General features: G+C 49.1%; 7 protein-coding genes across 7 annotated transcripts; 3 read left to right on the forward strand and 4 right to left on the reverse strand.

Moving 5' to 3' along the window:
• Positions 1-626: 626 nt before the first annotated feature.
• On the reverse strand, positions 627-5,339 carry ASPVEDRAFT_54824 (putative GTPase activating protein (Tsc2); the record flags this gene model as incomplete). The annotated part of the gene is made up of 1 exon (XM_040814979.1): positions 627-5,339. One exon carries the CDS (start codon positions 5,337-5,339, stop codon positions 627-629), a length of 4,713 nt encoding a protein of 1,570 aa, XP_040670462.1.
• An 808-nt stretch (positions 5,340-6,147) lies between these two features.
• Positions 6,148-9,426, forward strand: ASPVEDRAFT_31147 (putative chromosome segregation protein Cse1; the record flags this gene model as incomplete). Its single annotated transcript, XM_040810431.1, has 8 exons — positions 6,148-6,217; positions 6,280-6,590; positions 6,648-6,818; positions 6,878-8,202; positions 8,255-8,337; positions 8,392-8,695; positions 8,750-8,929; positions 8,982-9,426. 8 exons carry the CDS (start codon positions 6,148-6,150, stop codon positions 9,424-9,426), a joined length of 2,889 nt encoding a protein of 962 aa, XP_040670463.1.
• Positions 9,427-9,696: 270 nt separating this feature from the next.
• Positions 9,697-10,118, reverse strand: ASPVEDRAFT_98770 (peptide chain release factor family protein; the record flags this gene model as incomplete). The annotated part of the gene is made up of 2 exons (XM_040818795.1): positions 9,697-9,969; positions 10,038-10,118. Coding segments are annotated over 2 exons (354 nt in total), but the record flags the coding sequence as incomplete, so codon positions are not given.
• A 1,205-nt stretch (positions 10,119-11,323) lies between these two features.
• Positions 11,324-11,740, forward strand: ASPVEDRAFT_86086 (serine palmitoyltransferase small subunit family protein; the record flags this gene model as incomplete). The annotated part of the gene is made up of 2 exons (XM_040817782.1): positions 11,324-11,438; positions 11,496-11,740. 2 exons carry the CDS (start codon positions 11,324-11,326, stop codon positions 11,738-11,740), a joined length of 360 nt encoding a protein of 119 aa, XP_040670465.1.
• Positions 11,741-12,235: 495 nt separating this feature from the next.
• On the reverse strand, positions 12,236-13,218 carry ASPVEDRAFT_173264 (uncharacterized protein). Its single transcript, XM_040808738.1, has 2 exons — positions 12,947-13,218; positions 12,236-12,873 (listed from the first exon to the last, which is right to left on the reverse strand). Exons 1-2 carry the CDS (start codon positions 12,995-12,997, stop codon positions 12,607-12,609), a joined length of 318 nt encoding a protein of 105 aa, XP_040670466.1. The 5' UTR covers positions 12,998-13,218; the 3' UTR covers positions 12,236-12,606.
• Positions 13,219-13,645: 427 nt separating this feature from the next.
• ASPVEDRAFT_137623 (dodecenoyl-CoA isomerase) lies at positions 13,646-14,542 on the forward strand (the record flags this gene model as incomplete). The annotated part of the gene is made up of 2 exons (XM_040807410.1): positions 13,646-13,836; positions 13,906-14,542. 2 exons carry the CDS (start codon positions 13,646-13,648, stop codon positions 14,540-14,542), a joined length of 828 nt encoding a protein of 275 aa, XP_040670467.1.
• A 258-nt stretch (positions 14,543-14,800) lies between these two features.
• cdc123 (cell proliferation protein CDC123) lies at positions 14,801-16,106 on the reverse strand (the record flags this gene model as incomplete). Its single annotated transcript, XM_040807340.1, has 2 exons — positions 14,801-15,923; positions 15,991-16,106. 2 exons carry the CDS (start codon positions 16,104-16,106, stop codon positions 14,801-14,803), a joined length of 1,239 nt encoding a protein of 412 aa, XP_040670468.1.
• Between the last annotated feature and the right edge of the window lie 97 nt (positions 16,107-16,203).

The following is a 16,203-nucleotide window of genomic DNA, read 5'->3' on the forward strand; positions in this document are numbered from 1 at the left end:
CAAGTCATATGAATGCTTTCACCCGATCCGATCATGGGATTGCTTAAACTCGGTACCAATAGTCTAGCCAGCGGGCCATGGCATATACACAATACTAATTCCCTTGTAGTTGAATCAATCCATTGGCTATTTATTTCCTAGTAGGATTACATTCATCTATTCAACTTCATACAAGCGCCCGCTTTTTGAGATATCACATGTAGAAACCAGACAAGGAAATAACAGCCGCTGTCATCAAGTCATATCAAAACACAAACTTTTGGGTTCCGTCGTTTCCATCATAAATCGACTTTTTATCGTATCGCTTCATTTGGCACCGCTCTCAAGCCCCGTCCAACTCCTGTACAGTAGGTATACATGGCAAAAAAGAGGCATGAGTAAAAAAGGAACAATCAACGTGTGGAGACAGACCACGACACAACACAGTATGGCTCTATTAGATGCATGATCAGATGTATTACCATAATCCCCGGCGTGCACGCAAATGAAGACGGCTTAAAAATAAGGATAAAATGAAGATAGGGGTATAGAAAACGAGCAGATGAATATGAACGAGAGCGTGGAACAAATGGCTCCATAAGAAACGCTGTGGACACAGCGGGAAAGGACCATATTCAGACATTATTTCATCTTGCCCAGCGGGTGAAGTCGAGATTCTGAAGAATGTTCGAGTCCGCTGTTGCGTTCCACTCGGTAGAGAACTCAGACCTCCCTACACTCGTACGTACCGGCACTTCTTCCGAGAATATGTTGGCCTTGGTGTTGCGGCGTTGAGTCGGATAAGTGGCATCTAGGCTATTAGGGTTCTGAGACTGGGAATCCATTACTCGTTCACGTAGCCTTTTGATCTCACGCAACCTGTTGCGCCAGGATGAAATATGCTCACCCTGACTGTTCCAGACATTGGAGAAAACCGAAGCATTTAGTGCTAGGATGCGTACGAACGGTGCGAGATTTTTGCCCGAAATAACTTTCGGTGAAGCAGCAGGCGAAATGTCAGGGAAACCAGGTTTGCTCATTACCTTCACGGAGTAGAACATGTTCTCGGGATTAGATGTCCGTGAAGATCCTGTTTTGTCCTCTTCCGTGAGCCGAGCCACAGGGCTGATGACAATATTGAAAAAGTTAAACTGCGACAGTATGGTGTTGAAGTTGAACGGGGTGTTGGAATGGTTGAAAATGATGTTGACGAAGTCATTCCCGATGTGACTCTTCTTAAGGACACAGGACGGATCGCTGTCGAAGTTGGTTGGCATCATCGTCGCAACATGGTAAACGATTTCAGTCACCCGGTCACGCCAGGCATATGTGAATTCTCCGTCTGTTTCTGCATGTAAACCTTGAGTATTGAACCTGGCTTCTTTGAGCGACACTTTGGTGCCAAGGCCCGAGAGGAAATACTCATAATCGGGACTGCCGACAGTGTTGGAAAGAATCTCCGCCTCCGTAGTCTGGCCATCGGCGATATATATGACACCAATCTTATGACCATCCACAATATCATTCCGGTCAAACGTGCTCAGCGCCCGACGTGTCATGTCGTCATCTGGTAGTGGAATTGGCTGGATTGTAACGGGCGTAGGGAAAGCTGTCGATGTCAACTGGAGCATAATGTGACTTGGTAGAACGCTGGTACTCATGTTGTCTGGATGCAGGTGCGCATAATGAGTCGCTGGGACTTGATGGGGAAGGACAGGTGCAGTGCGCTGTTGGTACATTGCATAAGTTGTACCTGATGCTTGTCTCTTGGTAATTTGAGTCAACCCTGAGACACTAGCAGTCTCCGCGGTGACGATGCTCATGCCTACAATCCACGACTTCTTTACCGCTGGCCCATCCTCTGGTGAAGGCGGGAATGTGGCAAAAGGAATAGTTTCACCCAGATCCGAGAATGCGACCCTTTGCATTAAATCAAGGAACACTTGACTTTGCTCTTCCACTGTCTCTTTCCCATGTTCATCAGCGAAAATAAGCCTGCTAGTTATCCAATTGACATGCTTTGGGCGGTCTTGGAGTTTCAACGATAAAAACCAAAATACCATGACGTGGTGCGTCGAGGTATAGATATATCTGGACATAGCATCCTGAACGGACGTGTCCGATGGGTCGCTGCCGGGAAGCGCTGCGACCTCGCGAACAACGCTGCCAGTTCTTGTGGTACCGTGTGGGTTTCTTGTCGGCGATTCGGAATTTTTCAGCCTGTGCTCCCGTGAAGTCTGCACAAGCCGAATACATATACCAAACACCGTACGAATCTCCTCCTCTCGCAGGTTGACATAAATTTCGGGTTGTCGTGCAAGGAGTGCCAAGAATTCCAATATGTGGACAGCAAGATTGGATAATGTAATGACTTTAGAGATTTTGTCAAAGATTCCGTTTAGAGCCTTTGTGACTGAAAGAGGGATTTCATGGCAACAGAGAGAGAGGGCGTGGATGCACCCGCGGGATGTGTTGCCCCAAGACCCGATAATCCCCATCATAAATGATCGTACAAGCTCGTCCTCTTCACTTTTTGCAAAATGTTCATGGTAGCTTATTAGTACGCATAGAGAATCAAATATGTAGCCAGCCACATCGGATTTCTTAACCCCGGTGTTCACAGGCGGTTCACGGAAGGAATCGTTTTTGATCTGATCACACAAGATGCTGCGCAGTAGCTTGACTTGAGGGACAGCAGTATTAAAGAGATCCTTATTCTGGAGCTGAGGGGATAGGTGGGTGAGAACATAACTGTAGATGTCCCACTTCGTTTCACGCTGAAGCAGCATGATGATTGTTTCGAGCCACACATTTGCTTTGAAAGCGACTCTTTCGGCAGATTCGGAATCTTCTTGGTTTGGCGCGTTAGGTGTTGCATGGGCGTATAAGAATGGGCTGGAACCGTCTGGAGGTTCTTCGGGTAGGACTTGCGGGGTAGTAACAGCCCATACAGGATGAGATAACTTTGGCGCACGCTGGGAATAGCTGACGCTACGCCCGGTAGATCTAGACAAAGCACTGGACGATGACCCGCGGACCGGATACCTTCTTAGAGGCACTGGTACGCCAGAATCGTTATCTGCGTTGTTATCTCCAGCTGGGTCTTCCGGATCGTTTGCCAACGAACTTGGATCAATGCTGCGGCCTGAAATACTCATCCTAAAGTCATCTTCAGGGACCGAGATAACGATGATAGAGCCTGAGGAATCACAGCGCAGTCTAAAAAGCACTTTGAGAGAGGTCAAGCGTGCGTCTAAAGGTCGATCTGAAGACTCAGCTATCCTCAAAAGGCCTTCATAGACCATTACTGCTTTGGATGCCGATTGGTGGAGTGACCTTAAAAACATTCGCACGAGCCCAACAGAACAGATGTTGGCCAAGGAGACCTCCAACGTGAAACTCGATGACCGATCTTCTGCTGGGGACACCGGAAGCGAGTTGGGCTCTTCCGTGCTCACATCTTTAGTCATTGGTGAACTGATGATATCAACCAAGGATTTGAAAGTAGTATCATCGCAGGAAGGAACAACATTGTCGATGAGGAAGGAAATTAGGGACTCTAGGAAAATAATGCTATCTTCATCAGTGAAGCCTTCTAGCATAAGATCTAGAAGGCCTTCTTTTTGGAAGAGAGCCAAGGACTCGTAGCTAGTAAAAGCCTCCTTCAATGTTTCCAGAGCCACGATTCGAGTTTCGGCCGGCTTACTCCGGTCACGAATGAAGTAATTGACTACTTGCTGACAACTCTGAGCCCACCCCGAGGTTTGGGGGTCACAGAGCTTCTCGGTTCTCATGGTGTTGAGTATCAACTCGGCCTGGGTTGGCTCAATGTGTTGACAAACATTGGAGAGAAAGTTCGTGATCTCCAGTCTCTGCTGCCCATTCAAGTTTTCCCAGAGAGATCCAACAGCAGATGCTATCTGAACAATGTTCGATAAAATGTTGGGTTTAACATCGTCAATGACACTGGCCCTTGAATGCGCCGATTCTGGGCCGAGAGTGGGCAGAGCACTGGCTTCAGGCTCTTCAATAATCCTACTGGAACAGGCGTTAAGGACGTTGACAAACCCTCGCCAGTCCTGTCCCAATGTTACCTGGGCAAACTCTCCCTCCAGCGTGTTTAAACATAGCTCCAAGACGTCCGCTTCTAGTCGCCCATCATTTTTTTGAACAACGGTTTTGAGAGAATTTATCAAAGGCTCGAACTCAAGTTGGACTATTCCTTCCTGGCCATGCGCGCGGATAAGGTCGGCGAAAGCGTAAACCGCCCCGCGCAGGACGTTGAGGTTTTGGCTGTGCTCTCCGGTTGAATTGTGTAGGAATGAATGAAGTGTGGTAACCATTTCTGCCTGTCGTCTTGACTTTGCCAGATTCCGAACAGCCCTCGAGGTAGGGCCAGAAAGAGATCTTACGGACGCATGAATGCTACAGAGTAGTTCAAGCATCGGGGAAAAACTCCCCTCAGGGACATCCCCGTAGAGGATTACTGCATCGAAAACAGCCAGAGCATGTTTTATATCAGCGGCAACGCTCGTCTTTCTGCAAATGATGAAAATCTGATCCAATAGTTCTTGGACTTCATCGCTTTCTGGCTGCTTCCGCTGCAGTGTGATGAGATCAACCGCGAATTGCAGAAGGTCGTCTAAGACAGTATCCTCGTATGCAAGTCCATTCGCTTTTCCGACTTTAGCTTTTCTTGCCTTCGCTCTAGCCGAGGAGATGACTTCGTATAACGGGACGATAAATGAGGAGATTAGAGGTAGGAGAGACGAGGAAGCAAATTCTAATCGTCTGCCATGATCTGACAAGGATATTAGGGATTGAGCGCGAGCCGGTATAACGTCGGGCTCAGAGGACGACGAAATAGATTCAAACACTGTGCGTCGGGCTGCAGGAGAAAGATCTTGGCGGCTTGACAGTGATACCAGCAGAAGGGAGCCGCTGCGCCGAGCCTCGGAAGACCCCGCCTGGTGTATCAGGTGGGACCCAGCTTCCCAGAGCGCTAGAGCTTGCTCCTGGGTATAAAATTGAAAGGACTTGGCCACTTGTTCTGCTTCGTCGCTGGCATGGGCGAGGTTTTGCTGTTGCGCTAGCACCTTGACAGACGACTCAAAATCCCGCGTCCCCGAAGCATCCGAGGAGCTCGACACGACACTTCCACGATGCATTGAGTCAATCCCTATTGTGCCCCAAGAGCCCGTGTGGCCATCTGTGTGCTGGGGAAAGGAGTCACCGCTATCCGGCAGTGACGTTGACGAAACCGATTTCGCTCGGGAGGCACTTAATGATCTAAAGACGCCCGCAAAGCTGGATGTTGAATACTTAGAACGGGATGGAAATAAAGCATCGTCGGGAGGCATGCGTCCCGGTGGACGGGTGGGGATATATAGGGCGATTCAAATGAGTCAAAAGGGTTATATAAGGAGCTGGATAAGAGCGGGTTGATTAGCGATAAGAGGCTTTAAATGGCGTCATGGGAAAAGGGTGGGAAGAGTTGGATGCGGCAGACCATTCCAGGATCAGAGTCTCCTAGAGCACCCATACAAACGTACCATGTAGAGCGGTTAAGGGAAGCTCGGTAACATTAGGAGGTTGAAAGAAGATGAGGCTTGAATCCCAATGCTAAGAGATAAGAGTCAAAGCACCCAAGAGAGGCTGTGTCGACGAGCCAGCACATGAAGAAAGAAAGAAATTTGCACTCGTTAAGACAGACTAACACCGGGCGCCTGCGAGAAACCAACCCTTTTATAGATAGCACTCTAAGGCGAGGGAGGAAAGAACGAGATATCTTCAGGCTTGAATCATCAATGGAGCTCCGCCAAGAGGGCATTTCCCCTCCGCACCGGTTTGGCCGCTGATCTGGCGGAGGTTCGGAAGAGTTTGATTCCGCAGAAGGAAGTCACCTGACTGGCAGAATCACCCCGCGGACCTCTGCTCACCGCCTACAAATAATTCCAAAGCAACCGCCAAACAAACTGCCTGTCCAGGAATTAAGCTTGCCTTTGGCTCTATTTTTGTTGTTGAGCACATCATTGTTTCTGCAAAGAGAACTTAGACCCTGGTAGAGGTACCAGAATTTGTCTCATCTCAAACCTCAAACGTTCCAACGGCCACCCGTTGTTCCTGCATCTTTCTCTATTTTGCTAATACACATCGCCCCTCCAAACAATGGCGGATGGTCTTGGGGCCGTTGCCCAGCTCCTCGCAGCGAGTCTGGACCCCAGACAGAATAAACAAGGTGAACACGCAGATTTCTAATCATATGACTCGCTTTTTAAAATTGATATTGACTTGTACTAGCTGAATCCGCTCTTCGTCAAGAAGAGAGTAACCCAAACTTTGCGATATCGCTTCTTCAAATCACCGCCTCCGAATCTTACCCATACAACACTCGCCTGGCAAGTGCGCTGTTCTTCAAGAACTTCATCAAAAGGAATTGGACCGATGAAGATGGAAACTACAAGCTCCCACAGGAGGTAGTGGGTACGATCAAACAAGAGCTCATCAACTTGATGATCTCCGTACCGCAGGGTATTCAAACCCAATTAGGAGAAGCTGTTAGCGTAATCGCTGATAGTGACTTCTGGGAACGGTGGGATACGCTTGTTAACGTAAGTTTGGCATTCAGTTAGCTTCATATCTAATCTTTGCTAAACTAACTTCCCCAGGACCTCGTTTCAAAACTCCAACCCGAGAATCCCGCTGCCAACATCGGTGTCTTGCAAGTTGCGCATTCGATTTTCAAGAGATGGAGGCCACTTTTCCGCTCCGATGAACTTTACATTGAAATCAACCACGTCCTTGAGAGATTCGGTAATCCTTTCTTGACTCTTTTCCAGGTATCCCTTCTCCTCCCACCACAACGGCAACCCACGACCGTGCTAACAGTTATATGTAGGGACTCGATGTGTATCTCGAAGCGAACAAGTCGAGCAAAGACCAGCTTGTTCAAGGATTCACTCAACTTAATTTGATGATTAAGCTGATGTACGACCTCTCTTGCCATGACCTCCCTCCAATGTTCGAAGAAAATATGAGTGGGATTGCACAGCTGTTACTCAAATATCTAACATACGACAACCAATTGCTTCACACTGATGATGATACCGAATCTGGCCAACTAGAATTTACTCGTGCCGGCATTTTTGAGGTCCTGACGCTCTGGGTACAGAAATATGGGGACGAGTTCCAACAGCATATCCAACAATTCGTGGAGAGCTCCTGGAATTTCCTGACTACAATTGGGCAGGAAACAAAGTATGACATCCTTGTTAGTCGGGCGTTAAAGTTCTTGACTTCGATTGCCGGCATGCCCCAACATGCACAGGTTTTCCAAGCGGAAGGCACATTGGCCCAAGTCATTGAAAAGGTCATTTTGCCAAATGTTAGCCTCCGTGAGTCAGATGAGGAACTGTTCGAGGATGAGCCGATTGAGTTTATCCGGCGGGACCTGGAGGGATCAGACAGCGACACAAGACGGCGTGCTGCTACAGACTTCCTGAAGCAATTGAACGCCAACTTTGAAGGTTCGGTGACAAAGGCTGTTCTGCAATACATTGATCACTACCTGAACGAGTACACGAAATCACCGCAGCTGAACTGGAAAGCCAAGGATACCGCGACCTATCTTTTTATTGCAATCGCAGCGAAGGGGGCTGCAACTGCCAGCCACGGAATCACGACTACTAATAGCCTCATAAGCATCACTGACTATTTCCAAAAACACCTCGCCGCCGACTTGGTTTCTGGGGATGGTTTGCACCCGATTCTCAAGGTTGATGCTATCAAGTATCTCTACCTTTTCCGCAGCCTCGTGACAAAGGAACAGTGGCAAGAAGTGCTTCCATTATTGGTCAATCACCTTGCTTCTTCCAACTTCGTTGTTTACACGTACTCTGCCATTGCAGTTGAACGCGTATTATATTTCACCGACAACCAAGGACAGCCCATTATCTCAGCAGACACGATCAAGCCTCTTGCTAAAGACCTATTGGAGCATATTTTCTCCTTGATTCAGAAGGACCCGGCTCCTCAAAAAGTGCAAGAGAATGAGTTTATCATGAAGTGCGCCATGAGGGTTTTGATCGTGATAAAAGAGGCTGTAGTCCCTATTACTGATAATGTGCTGAAGCATTTGATCGACATCACTCAAGTGATAGCTAGCAACCCGAGTAACCCGCGGTTTTACTACTATCACTTTGAAACTATAGGAGCTTTTATTCGGTAAGTTCAGGCTCTCGGATAATGCTATCCTGCCGTTTATTAACTGTCATAGGTACGCTGCTCCAGCGAACCCCGATAAACTTGAGCAGGCTCTCTACCCTCCTTTCTCCGCCATCCTCCAGGGAGATGTACAAGGTAGGCTGGATTTATGTACAATAGAGTTGACAGATGATGCTGACATGGGCTTAGAATTTGTCCCGTACATCTTCCAGCTTTTCGCTGCCCTTCTCGAAGCCAACCCATCGGGAACGTTGCCAACCTACTACCAGAGCCTCATTGCCCCTATTCTTGCACCTCAAGTGTGGGAGTCCAAGGGCAATATCCCCGCGCTCGTGCGACTTCTGTCGTCGATCATTAGCCGGGGCTCCCAATTTATTCTAGAAAACAACCAGCTTATCAACACGCTTGGTATCTTCCAGAAGTTACTCTCGTCGAAGACAAATGAAAGCTACGGATTTGATCTCCTGGAGGCTGTGATTGAGCACTTTCCATCGTACGTTGTTTACTGAAGGATGCAATTAGCGCACTTCTCTAACGCTATTTACAGGGCTGCACTCGAACCGTTCTTTGGCGATATCATGCAGATCATCCTCACACGCCTTCAGAACCATAAGACAGAGAGTCTTACGCTCCGATTCGTGCGTTTCTATCACTTCATGTGCGCCAATGATGCCAAGGGATACAGCGCCGATTTCGTAATCCAAATTGTCGACAAAGTACAAGAGGGGTAAGTCTTGTGGCCGATTCCTGTCATCCGGTCAGATATTGACTACAAATAGCCTGTATGTTCAATTATACCTGAACGTCATTCTGCCTGAATCACAAAAGCTTGCGCGCCCACTGGACCGCAAAACCGCTGTGCTATCGTTCACTAAGACACTTTCCAACTCCGAAGCTTTTGCGAACAAGTATAAGAAGGGGTGGGGTTTCACGTGCGAAGCCCTTCTGAAACTCTTGGAGCTCCCGCCGCTGCCTGCTAGCAAGGACGATGTTATTGCTGAGCATGACGTTGAGGACATGGCATTTGGTGTTGGATTCACAGCTCTTGTCACCATACGGCAACAGGTCAGAGACCCTTGGCCTGATACGGGTGCTGACCTTAAGCTCTGGGTTGGGAAATATCTGAAGGAGGCAGACCAAAAGCACGGTGGGAGAATCTCAGCATTTGCCCAGGAGAGATTAGGGGACCAGGCGAAGGCAGTGCTTGGCAGTTATATTGCGTGAAATATATCATCTCTAGATAGGAGGCTATTGTGCAGAATATCAATGCCTGTCCCTTCATCTATATGGGACCAAATTTCTGATAGAGAACAATGCTGTACTGTACAGTATCTCAAAATATACGCACGTAGCATATACTAAGGTTACGTAGCCTAGCACATGTCCCAGACCGGGGATGCAGGACTTTGCAGTAGGTATAGAAGTTCCGTGAGCGACTCACTCTGACCCTTTCGCCGTAGGCTCAATATCCCCAACTGACACTGGTTTCCCCTCCTTTTCTTCCCCTTCTCCTTCCTCCGCAGTCCTCCCGTCTTCCAACTCCCGATACTTCCTCCGATTCTTCTTTACCTTGCTCGCTTTCTTCTTCCGCTCGCGATCTGCCTTCAGCGCGACACGACTCTGGTCACCCCTCAGGGCCTGCTCGACCTTATCAGCGAGAATTTGGCGCGCATATTTCTCATTCTGCGCTCGTGATCTTGTGGCTTGAGATTTCACGACGATTCCGGTCGGCTGGTGAATTAGTTGCACGGCGGAATTTGTTTTGTTCTGCGGCCAGGACGGGTAGTGTTAGCCGTGGTCGGGTTGAGGGCTTGGATGAATTGGGGAAGAAATACAATTTTTTGCCCCCCGGGGCCTGAGCCCTTGAGGTAAGAGAGTGTTATGTCGGCATCGTCGAGCTTGAGGCGCGGAGGGAGGGGTTTATTGGAGAGGAATGGTGATGCGGAGATGGATCGATTGAGCACGGTGGAAATGCGGATAGGAGGTCGGGGGATGAGTGCGATGTTGGAGATGTTGGAGATGGGCAGCAGTAGTTGTCGTATTGGACGGACCATGATCGTTGTCAGGCGATTAAATTCATCTTATCGGAGATCGATTAGTCTGAGGTTGATACTCCAAAGTCCCGGGACTGCAGCGGCTTCATGCTAAGGATAAGGTGGGGAGAAGCGTTGGCTTTGGTTGGGCGTCGCGGATTCTTATCGCGATAAAAGACGGAGTTGAGCGCAGCTTAAATAATTTAGGAACTCGGGAACATTCGTGGGCATTTTCAGCCATCTACAGAGTATAAAGGTATACATTCCTCTTCTGCTGGTGTAAAGTACAGCTATCTAAGCTATCTACCTCGGGCTCTGAGGTGTGTTTCCTCGTTGGTCTTTGGGATGTTGGATGTGGTTGCGCCAAGGGTGGGTTACGTATGCTTTGACATGGGGGTCATCCAGAATCTGACGATGAGCCCGTGAGAGCGTGTTCATAGTAGGTTAAGCTAAGAGTTTGGTCAGAGATGCTCGTTGACATGTGGACTAAGTTACCTCCTCCCTTCCACACTGAGTAGTGGCACCACCAATCGTTGACAGGACCCTGAAGTGGACCGATGCTGAGAGCCACTGGCAGTCTGGCTCTGGACACCTCGACTTCAACTAACTCCCACTATTCTTAGCAGATAGTCCAGAACCAGATCACCCATTGTTAATTTTGTTAAACTCTCCAATAATGCACCTCACCCTGTATTTTGTATTTTAACTTCCTTTTCGCCCTCGGCCTGAAACCTCCTTCACACCCTCCAATCTCAGAGTCGCCTCCCCGCATCCGAAACCTCAGAACGGATCAACCCACGATCGACGCGCAATCTTTCATCGTCCTTATCCACCTCGACGCTTTGTTTCTGCTGATTTCCTCAGCCTGCCCTTGCGATCCGATTAGTACCATGCTGTCGAACTGAGCCAACAATTGATCTACTGGTTCTCAACTTTGCACCTTCTTATCAGGATTCACCCGCGCAAACTGCCCCTTTTCACACTTACGCCCCGAGGGTCCTGGCAACCACAACCTCAGATACAACCACCTCGCACTGTATCGCTCCACCTAAACACCTAAACACCACGCAGTCAACGATTTCAAAACAATGACTCTTCTCTGGATAGCAGCCGCGTTTGTGCGCTGGATTCGCCTCAAGATCTATCAGTATGAGGTGACCTTCGCCGTATACATGCTTACCCCGACGGAAAAATTCATCTTCAGTATGTCTTGCTCTTTACAATCTTCTCAATTACATTTACTGACTCTGCAACCACTAGATTCGATTATTCTTACTCTTCTCTCCATGATCCTTACCGCAATCTACGTCTATCTGCCCGACCATCTCCGCACAATATACGGCCACCTTTACTACTACTGGGTTGGCGAGCGTCCATTCGTTTCAAACGGCATCGCAGCTATCAGTACAGTATTCCGTGACGGTGCCACGCAGACTCTAGAGATGGTGTACGAGACGGCGCAGAATACAGCCGCGACGGCAGCAGCCACGGTTCCGGAGTTGTAATACCCGGAAGTCTCTTTTCAATTCTCATAAATATTGTCCCAAAATGTTACTCTTGCTTCCGTCGTTGTCGGTAGCGAGCGAACTTTGGGCCAGTTCATTTGTCGATGTGATACAGTCGGTGACTTATACACTGTTTGATTTCGCTAATTTTTTCCCCCTCTCCCAATACCCGTGCCCCTAATTTCTGCAGCTTCAGCTGCATGATCACCATCCATAGACCTAAAGCGGAATCTTGCTCGATTTCCTCCTGGCGTTGTGGGAATGCTATCTTTTGTTGGAAAAGTCGTGCAGACGGTGCTCTTGTCCCAGGCGTTTCGGTTTTTTCTTCTTCCGTTTTTAATAGCATTAAGCTGACTATTGTTATACTATATTTTTTGACTTCACTTTAACGGCTGTTTATCAGGGGAGGTTAAGCGCAGTTTGTTGGTAAATTTTCGAGTATGGTCCAACATTACGTTCAATCCTGCTGTCGCTGCAGTTTTGAAGGATTAGACTGTCATGCCCGCTGGTAGTAACGTTTTGAGGTGAAATAACTTTGGAGTGCACCTCTTGATAAAAAAAAACAATGTAAGAATAATACTCAGAGTATCAAGAATCCTTGTCAAATCCAATAGCAACTCCATAAGATGCTCAGAGAAGAGTGTAATAGTACAACGAGCAATTATACATACTGTACAAAAGTAGCTCACCCGCAACCGAGACCAAGAACTCCCAATATACAATTTACCATAGGAAAAAAAAAAAAAAAAGCCACTACAGCCGTTCCGAACAGCATGATGAGGTGGATTCGGATTTTCACCAGCTCAGAACTTTTGAGCCCCGTGTCCATATGGCAACCCAAAATATCAACCAACCAAACCGTCACTTCATTCTGAATTTGAACCCTGTCCACTCTGCGCCTGCGCTAGGGCTTGAGCCTGCGCTTGAATCTCGTTCTCTCGCTCCCGGCGCTCCCGCTTCACGGAATCAGCCATGCGCATGCGCGCCAGCTCCTTATCGATATCCTCCTTGTCCAGCGGAATTTTATGTGACTGCTCTGTGGTAGGCCAGAACCCAGGTACGCTGAAGCGCTCGTCGAGATTCGTTCCGAAGTAGTACATCCAACCGATAGGGAATAGCACGTACATGCCGAACTGGAGAGAGGATACGTTAGCATATACTGAGGAGATTGGTGATGTTGGAGGTATGGGTAAGCGGCGGTCGTACCTTGACAACTTCAAGGTTGCCCCCTTGGAGTCTGCGGAGGATGGTGGACATTATTGTGATGTGGGTTGACTTCTTGATGTCAATTGAAACGGCGGGGGCGGAGGCGATTTGAGTCGCGGAACAGGATCGTATGGACGAGAATGTGTATGCTGATTCGGAATCGGGTGCAATTTGTTTCACCGCCGAGTGGGCTTCGAGTGGCTTCTTGCTGATTATCGGGGTTTGGACAGACGTTTGCTGATCGATGGTCCGATCTTGAACGCGAAGCTCCTCCGGCCGATAAACTTGATGAATGCCGCCAGCCTATGAGAGGGCCTGGATTATTGGGGTCACGTGATGAGCCTTCGAGCAGGCTGTCCGCAAATATGAATCACGTGCAGTGACATGACCTTGGCATTGCTCAGGGAAAAGATATGCGCTCCGCCGCTGTGCCCACTGGGCCTCGGCTCCTCCGTCGGCTCGTCGGTCACTCCCCGCAAAAGCCACGGCTCCTTGGGGTCTGAAAGCTGACAACGAAGCCGTGCTCGGTAAACGGCTATCATATAATACTGGAGAGTTGCTGGTTGATTCTCCATCGCTCTATTTACACTCCCTACCTTGCAGCATTAAGCAAACCGCCGATCGTTAAATTCGCCGGGCATATCCAACCCAATCAACACAAGAAAACAAGCAAAAGCGGTAATTGGAGCTGCAGATAAGATGACCGCCGAACAAGACATCACCCTCACTTACAAAGATCGCGTTGCGATTATCACCTTAAACATCCCCAAGAAGCTCAATGCCCTCACCGGAGACCACTACTATCTTCTCGGCGAGCGTCTCCGTGAAGTCGACAAGCGCGATGACATTACTATCACCGTCCTGGCTGGGAACGGACGGTTCTTCTCAGCGTACTTCTCACCTCGACCCCCACCTCAATCGAACCTGTCACATTTGCTAACGGTATAATCTACCCACAGAGGCGCAGATGTAACCTCCGCCCGCCCCGGCGCCGGCCTCGGCACCAACGTCCGCCGCGAGCTCGTCCGCAGCTTCGTCGTAAACAACATCGACATAACAAACACCGTCTCACGACACTCCAAGGTCCTGGTCGTCGCCCTAAATGGGCCAGCCGTCGGTCTCTCCGCCGCACTGGTCGGAATGGCTGACTTCGTGTACGCCGCACCGCACGCCTTCATCCTCACGCCATTCTCGTCGCTGGGTCTCGTCGCCGAGGGTGGTGCCTCCACTGCTTTCGTGGAGCGTCTAGGTATCGCAAAGGCCAACGAAGCTCTTCTTCAGAGTAAGCGGATTACGTGCGAGGAGCTTGTGAGTGCGGGATTCGTGAACAAGGTTATCAAGGCGCCGAGCGGGAAGCCAGATGATTCCGAGGGATTCCTGGGTGAAGTCTTGAAGGAGGTTGATGACCGGATGGGTGCGCATTTGAGCCAGAGCTCATTGCTCAGGATCAAGGAGTTGATTCGTAGGCCTGGACGGGAGATTATGGATCGCCAGAATACGATTGAGGCGTTCCAGGGGCTAGAAAGATTCTTGGCTGGTATTCCCCAGGAGGAGTTCAGGAAACTGGCTACTGGGGAGAAGAGACATAAGCTTTAGATGGATGATTTGTTATGTATACGGTTTTCGGGTGGTGTTGGCACCCAAGGTAATACCGGGCAGGGATTGTTTCAAGGAATAAAGATGGACTTTCAGATCCAAGGGCCCTCTTAATTGTGCTATGCTGAGAATCACATTTCCCTCCATCCAGTAAACAAAACGCCGTCTAAAACAAGGTACTCCAGTGCGTCAAATGCTAACTTTGTGATTTCATATCCATTTTCCAAGTAAGATGTCGTCATGCATAGTCATGAGAAGTTAATGGTCACTCTCCGTGTCTGATTCCTGAGCTTGCCGCGCGATGATATCCTGCCATTGACCCAGAAATTCACTCATCCCACCAGGGCCAGAAATCGAGGCCTCGACAACTTCCTTGGGCATTTTATGCGCGGAGTACTGGGGTGTCGAGAAGGCGTAGGCTTCCGGATCGTCACGCTTGACCAGTCGGAATTCCGGTAGGAATGGTGTGTCATCATCCTCTATGTGTTCGCCTTCTTCTTCTGATTCAGACGTATCGCCTTCGGCTTCTTCGTGTAGATTATCAGAGTTATTTCCGTTGAGAGACAGGCGGACAAACTGTTCTTCAGCGCTGTCATCCTCTTCTTGAATACCGACTGGGTCCTTCATTCGCAAGATCTCCAGCCAACTAAATAGTAACGGATCTGTGCGTTCTGCCCAGGGGTTAATATCAATGAGCCACACGCGCTGGTGTGGTGGTGGGATGTAGACATCAAAGACGAAGCTTGAGTCTGGGAATGTGTCTTTGAGCTTTTCGTCGAAGAAGGACTGGATGCGAGAGCGGAGAGAGTCGCGCATGGGGAAGAGAAAATCGAAGTGGTTTTGGTCGCGCTGGCACATACATAGCAACACCCTGTTGCGCACGAAGCATCGGAACTCAAGTGAGGGGTTGAAATTGACGTATTGGCGGAGGATGAGATTGTAATTGACCTGCGGGGTACTGGGGGTAGGGCTCGGCGAGTAGGAGGTATCGGGAACGCAGTCATCAAACGGGTGTTCTAGGTCATGGGTAATGAAGTCGCTGCTTTTGAGGAGGAGGTAGATGTCATTGGGAGTGCGGCATTGCATGTCGTTTGTTGCGGCCATCCAGGTGGCGTCCTTGGGTGCGCTCCAGTTTAATTTCGGGGTCACTTTGCCGTCTAACTCTGCGATTGTGGACTTGATTTGGGAATGGATGTCCTCCCAGTCCTTCGAGGGGTCTGACTCTTCCTCGACGTCGGAATCATCTGAAAACTCATCGAGATCGTCATCGTCGGTTGGCGGGGTATCTTCTGGTGGGAGGACGATTCCGTCGGCATGGAGATAGGAAACGAAAGCGGGTGTCAAGGGAATAATTCGGGACTTCGGTACGAGCGCGCGGTATCTATTGCAAATAGAGCAGGTTAATGGCTTGACTTCTGCTGAAATTCGGAGTTAAGAGAGTTGCCCACTTTGGCTGCCAATAGTCGTAGGAACAATGCAGGATGTGCGAGTATGTGACGGGTGGGAAAGGCAATCGCTGAGGCTGCTCCGACGAACCGGCCGCATCAGACTCGATAAGAGGCATGGTTGCTGGAGGCTAGAAAATATGAAGAAAGGAGAAATAGGAAGTATGACTCTGCTGAGAAATTTCCAGGACCATGACGGGCTCTATGGAACCCTTC

This window comes from Aspergillus versicolor (genome assembly GCF_001890125.1).
Source record: "Aspergillus versicolor CBS 583.65 unplaced genomic scaffold ASPVEscaffold_8, whole genome shotgun sequence".
In the NCBI taxonomy this organism is placed as follows: domain Eukaryota; kingdom Fungi; phylum Ascomycota; class Eurotiomycetes; order Eurotiales; family Aspergillaceae; genus Aspergillus; species Aspergillus versicolor.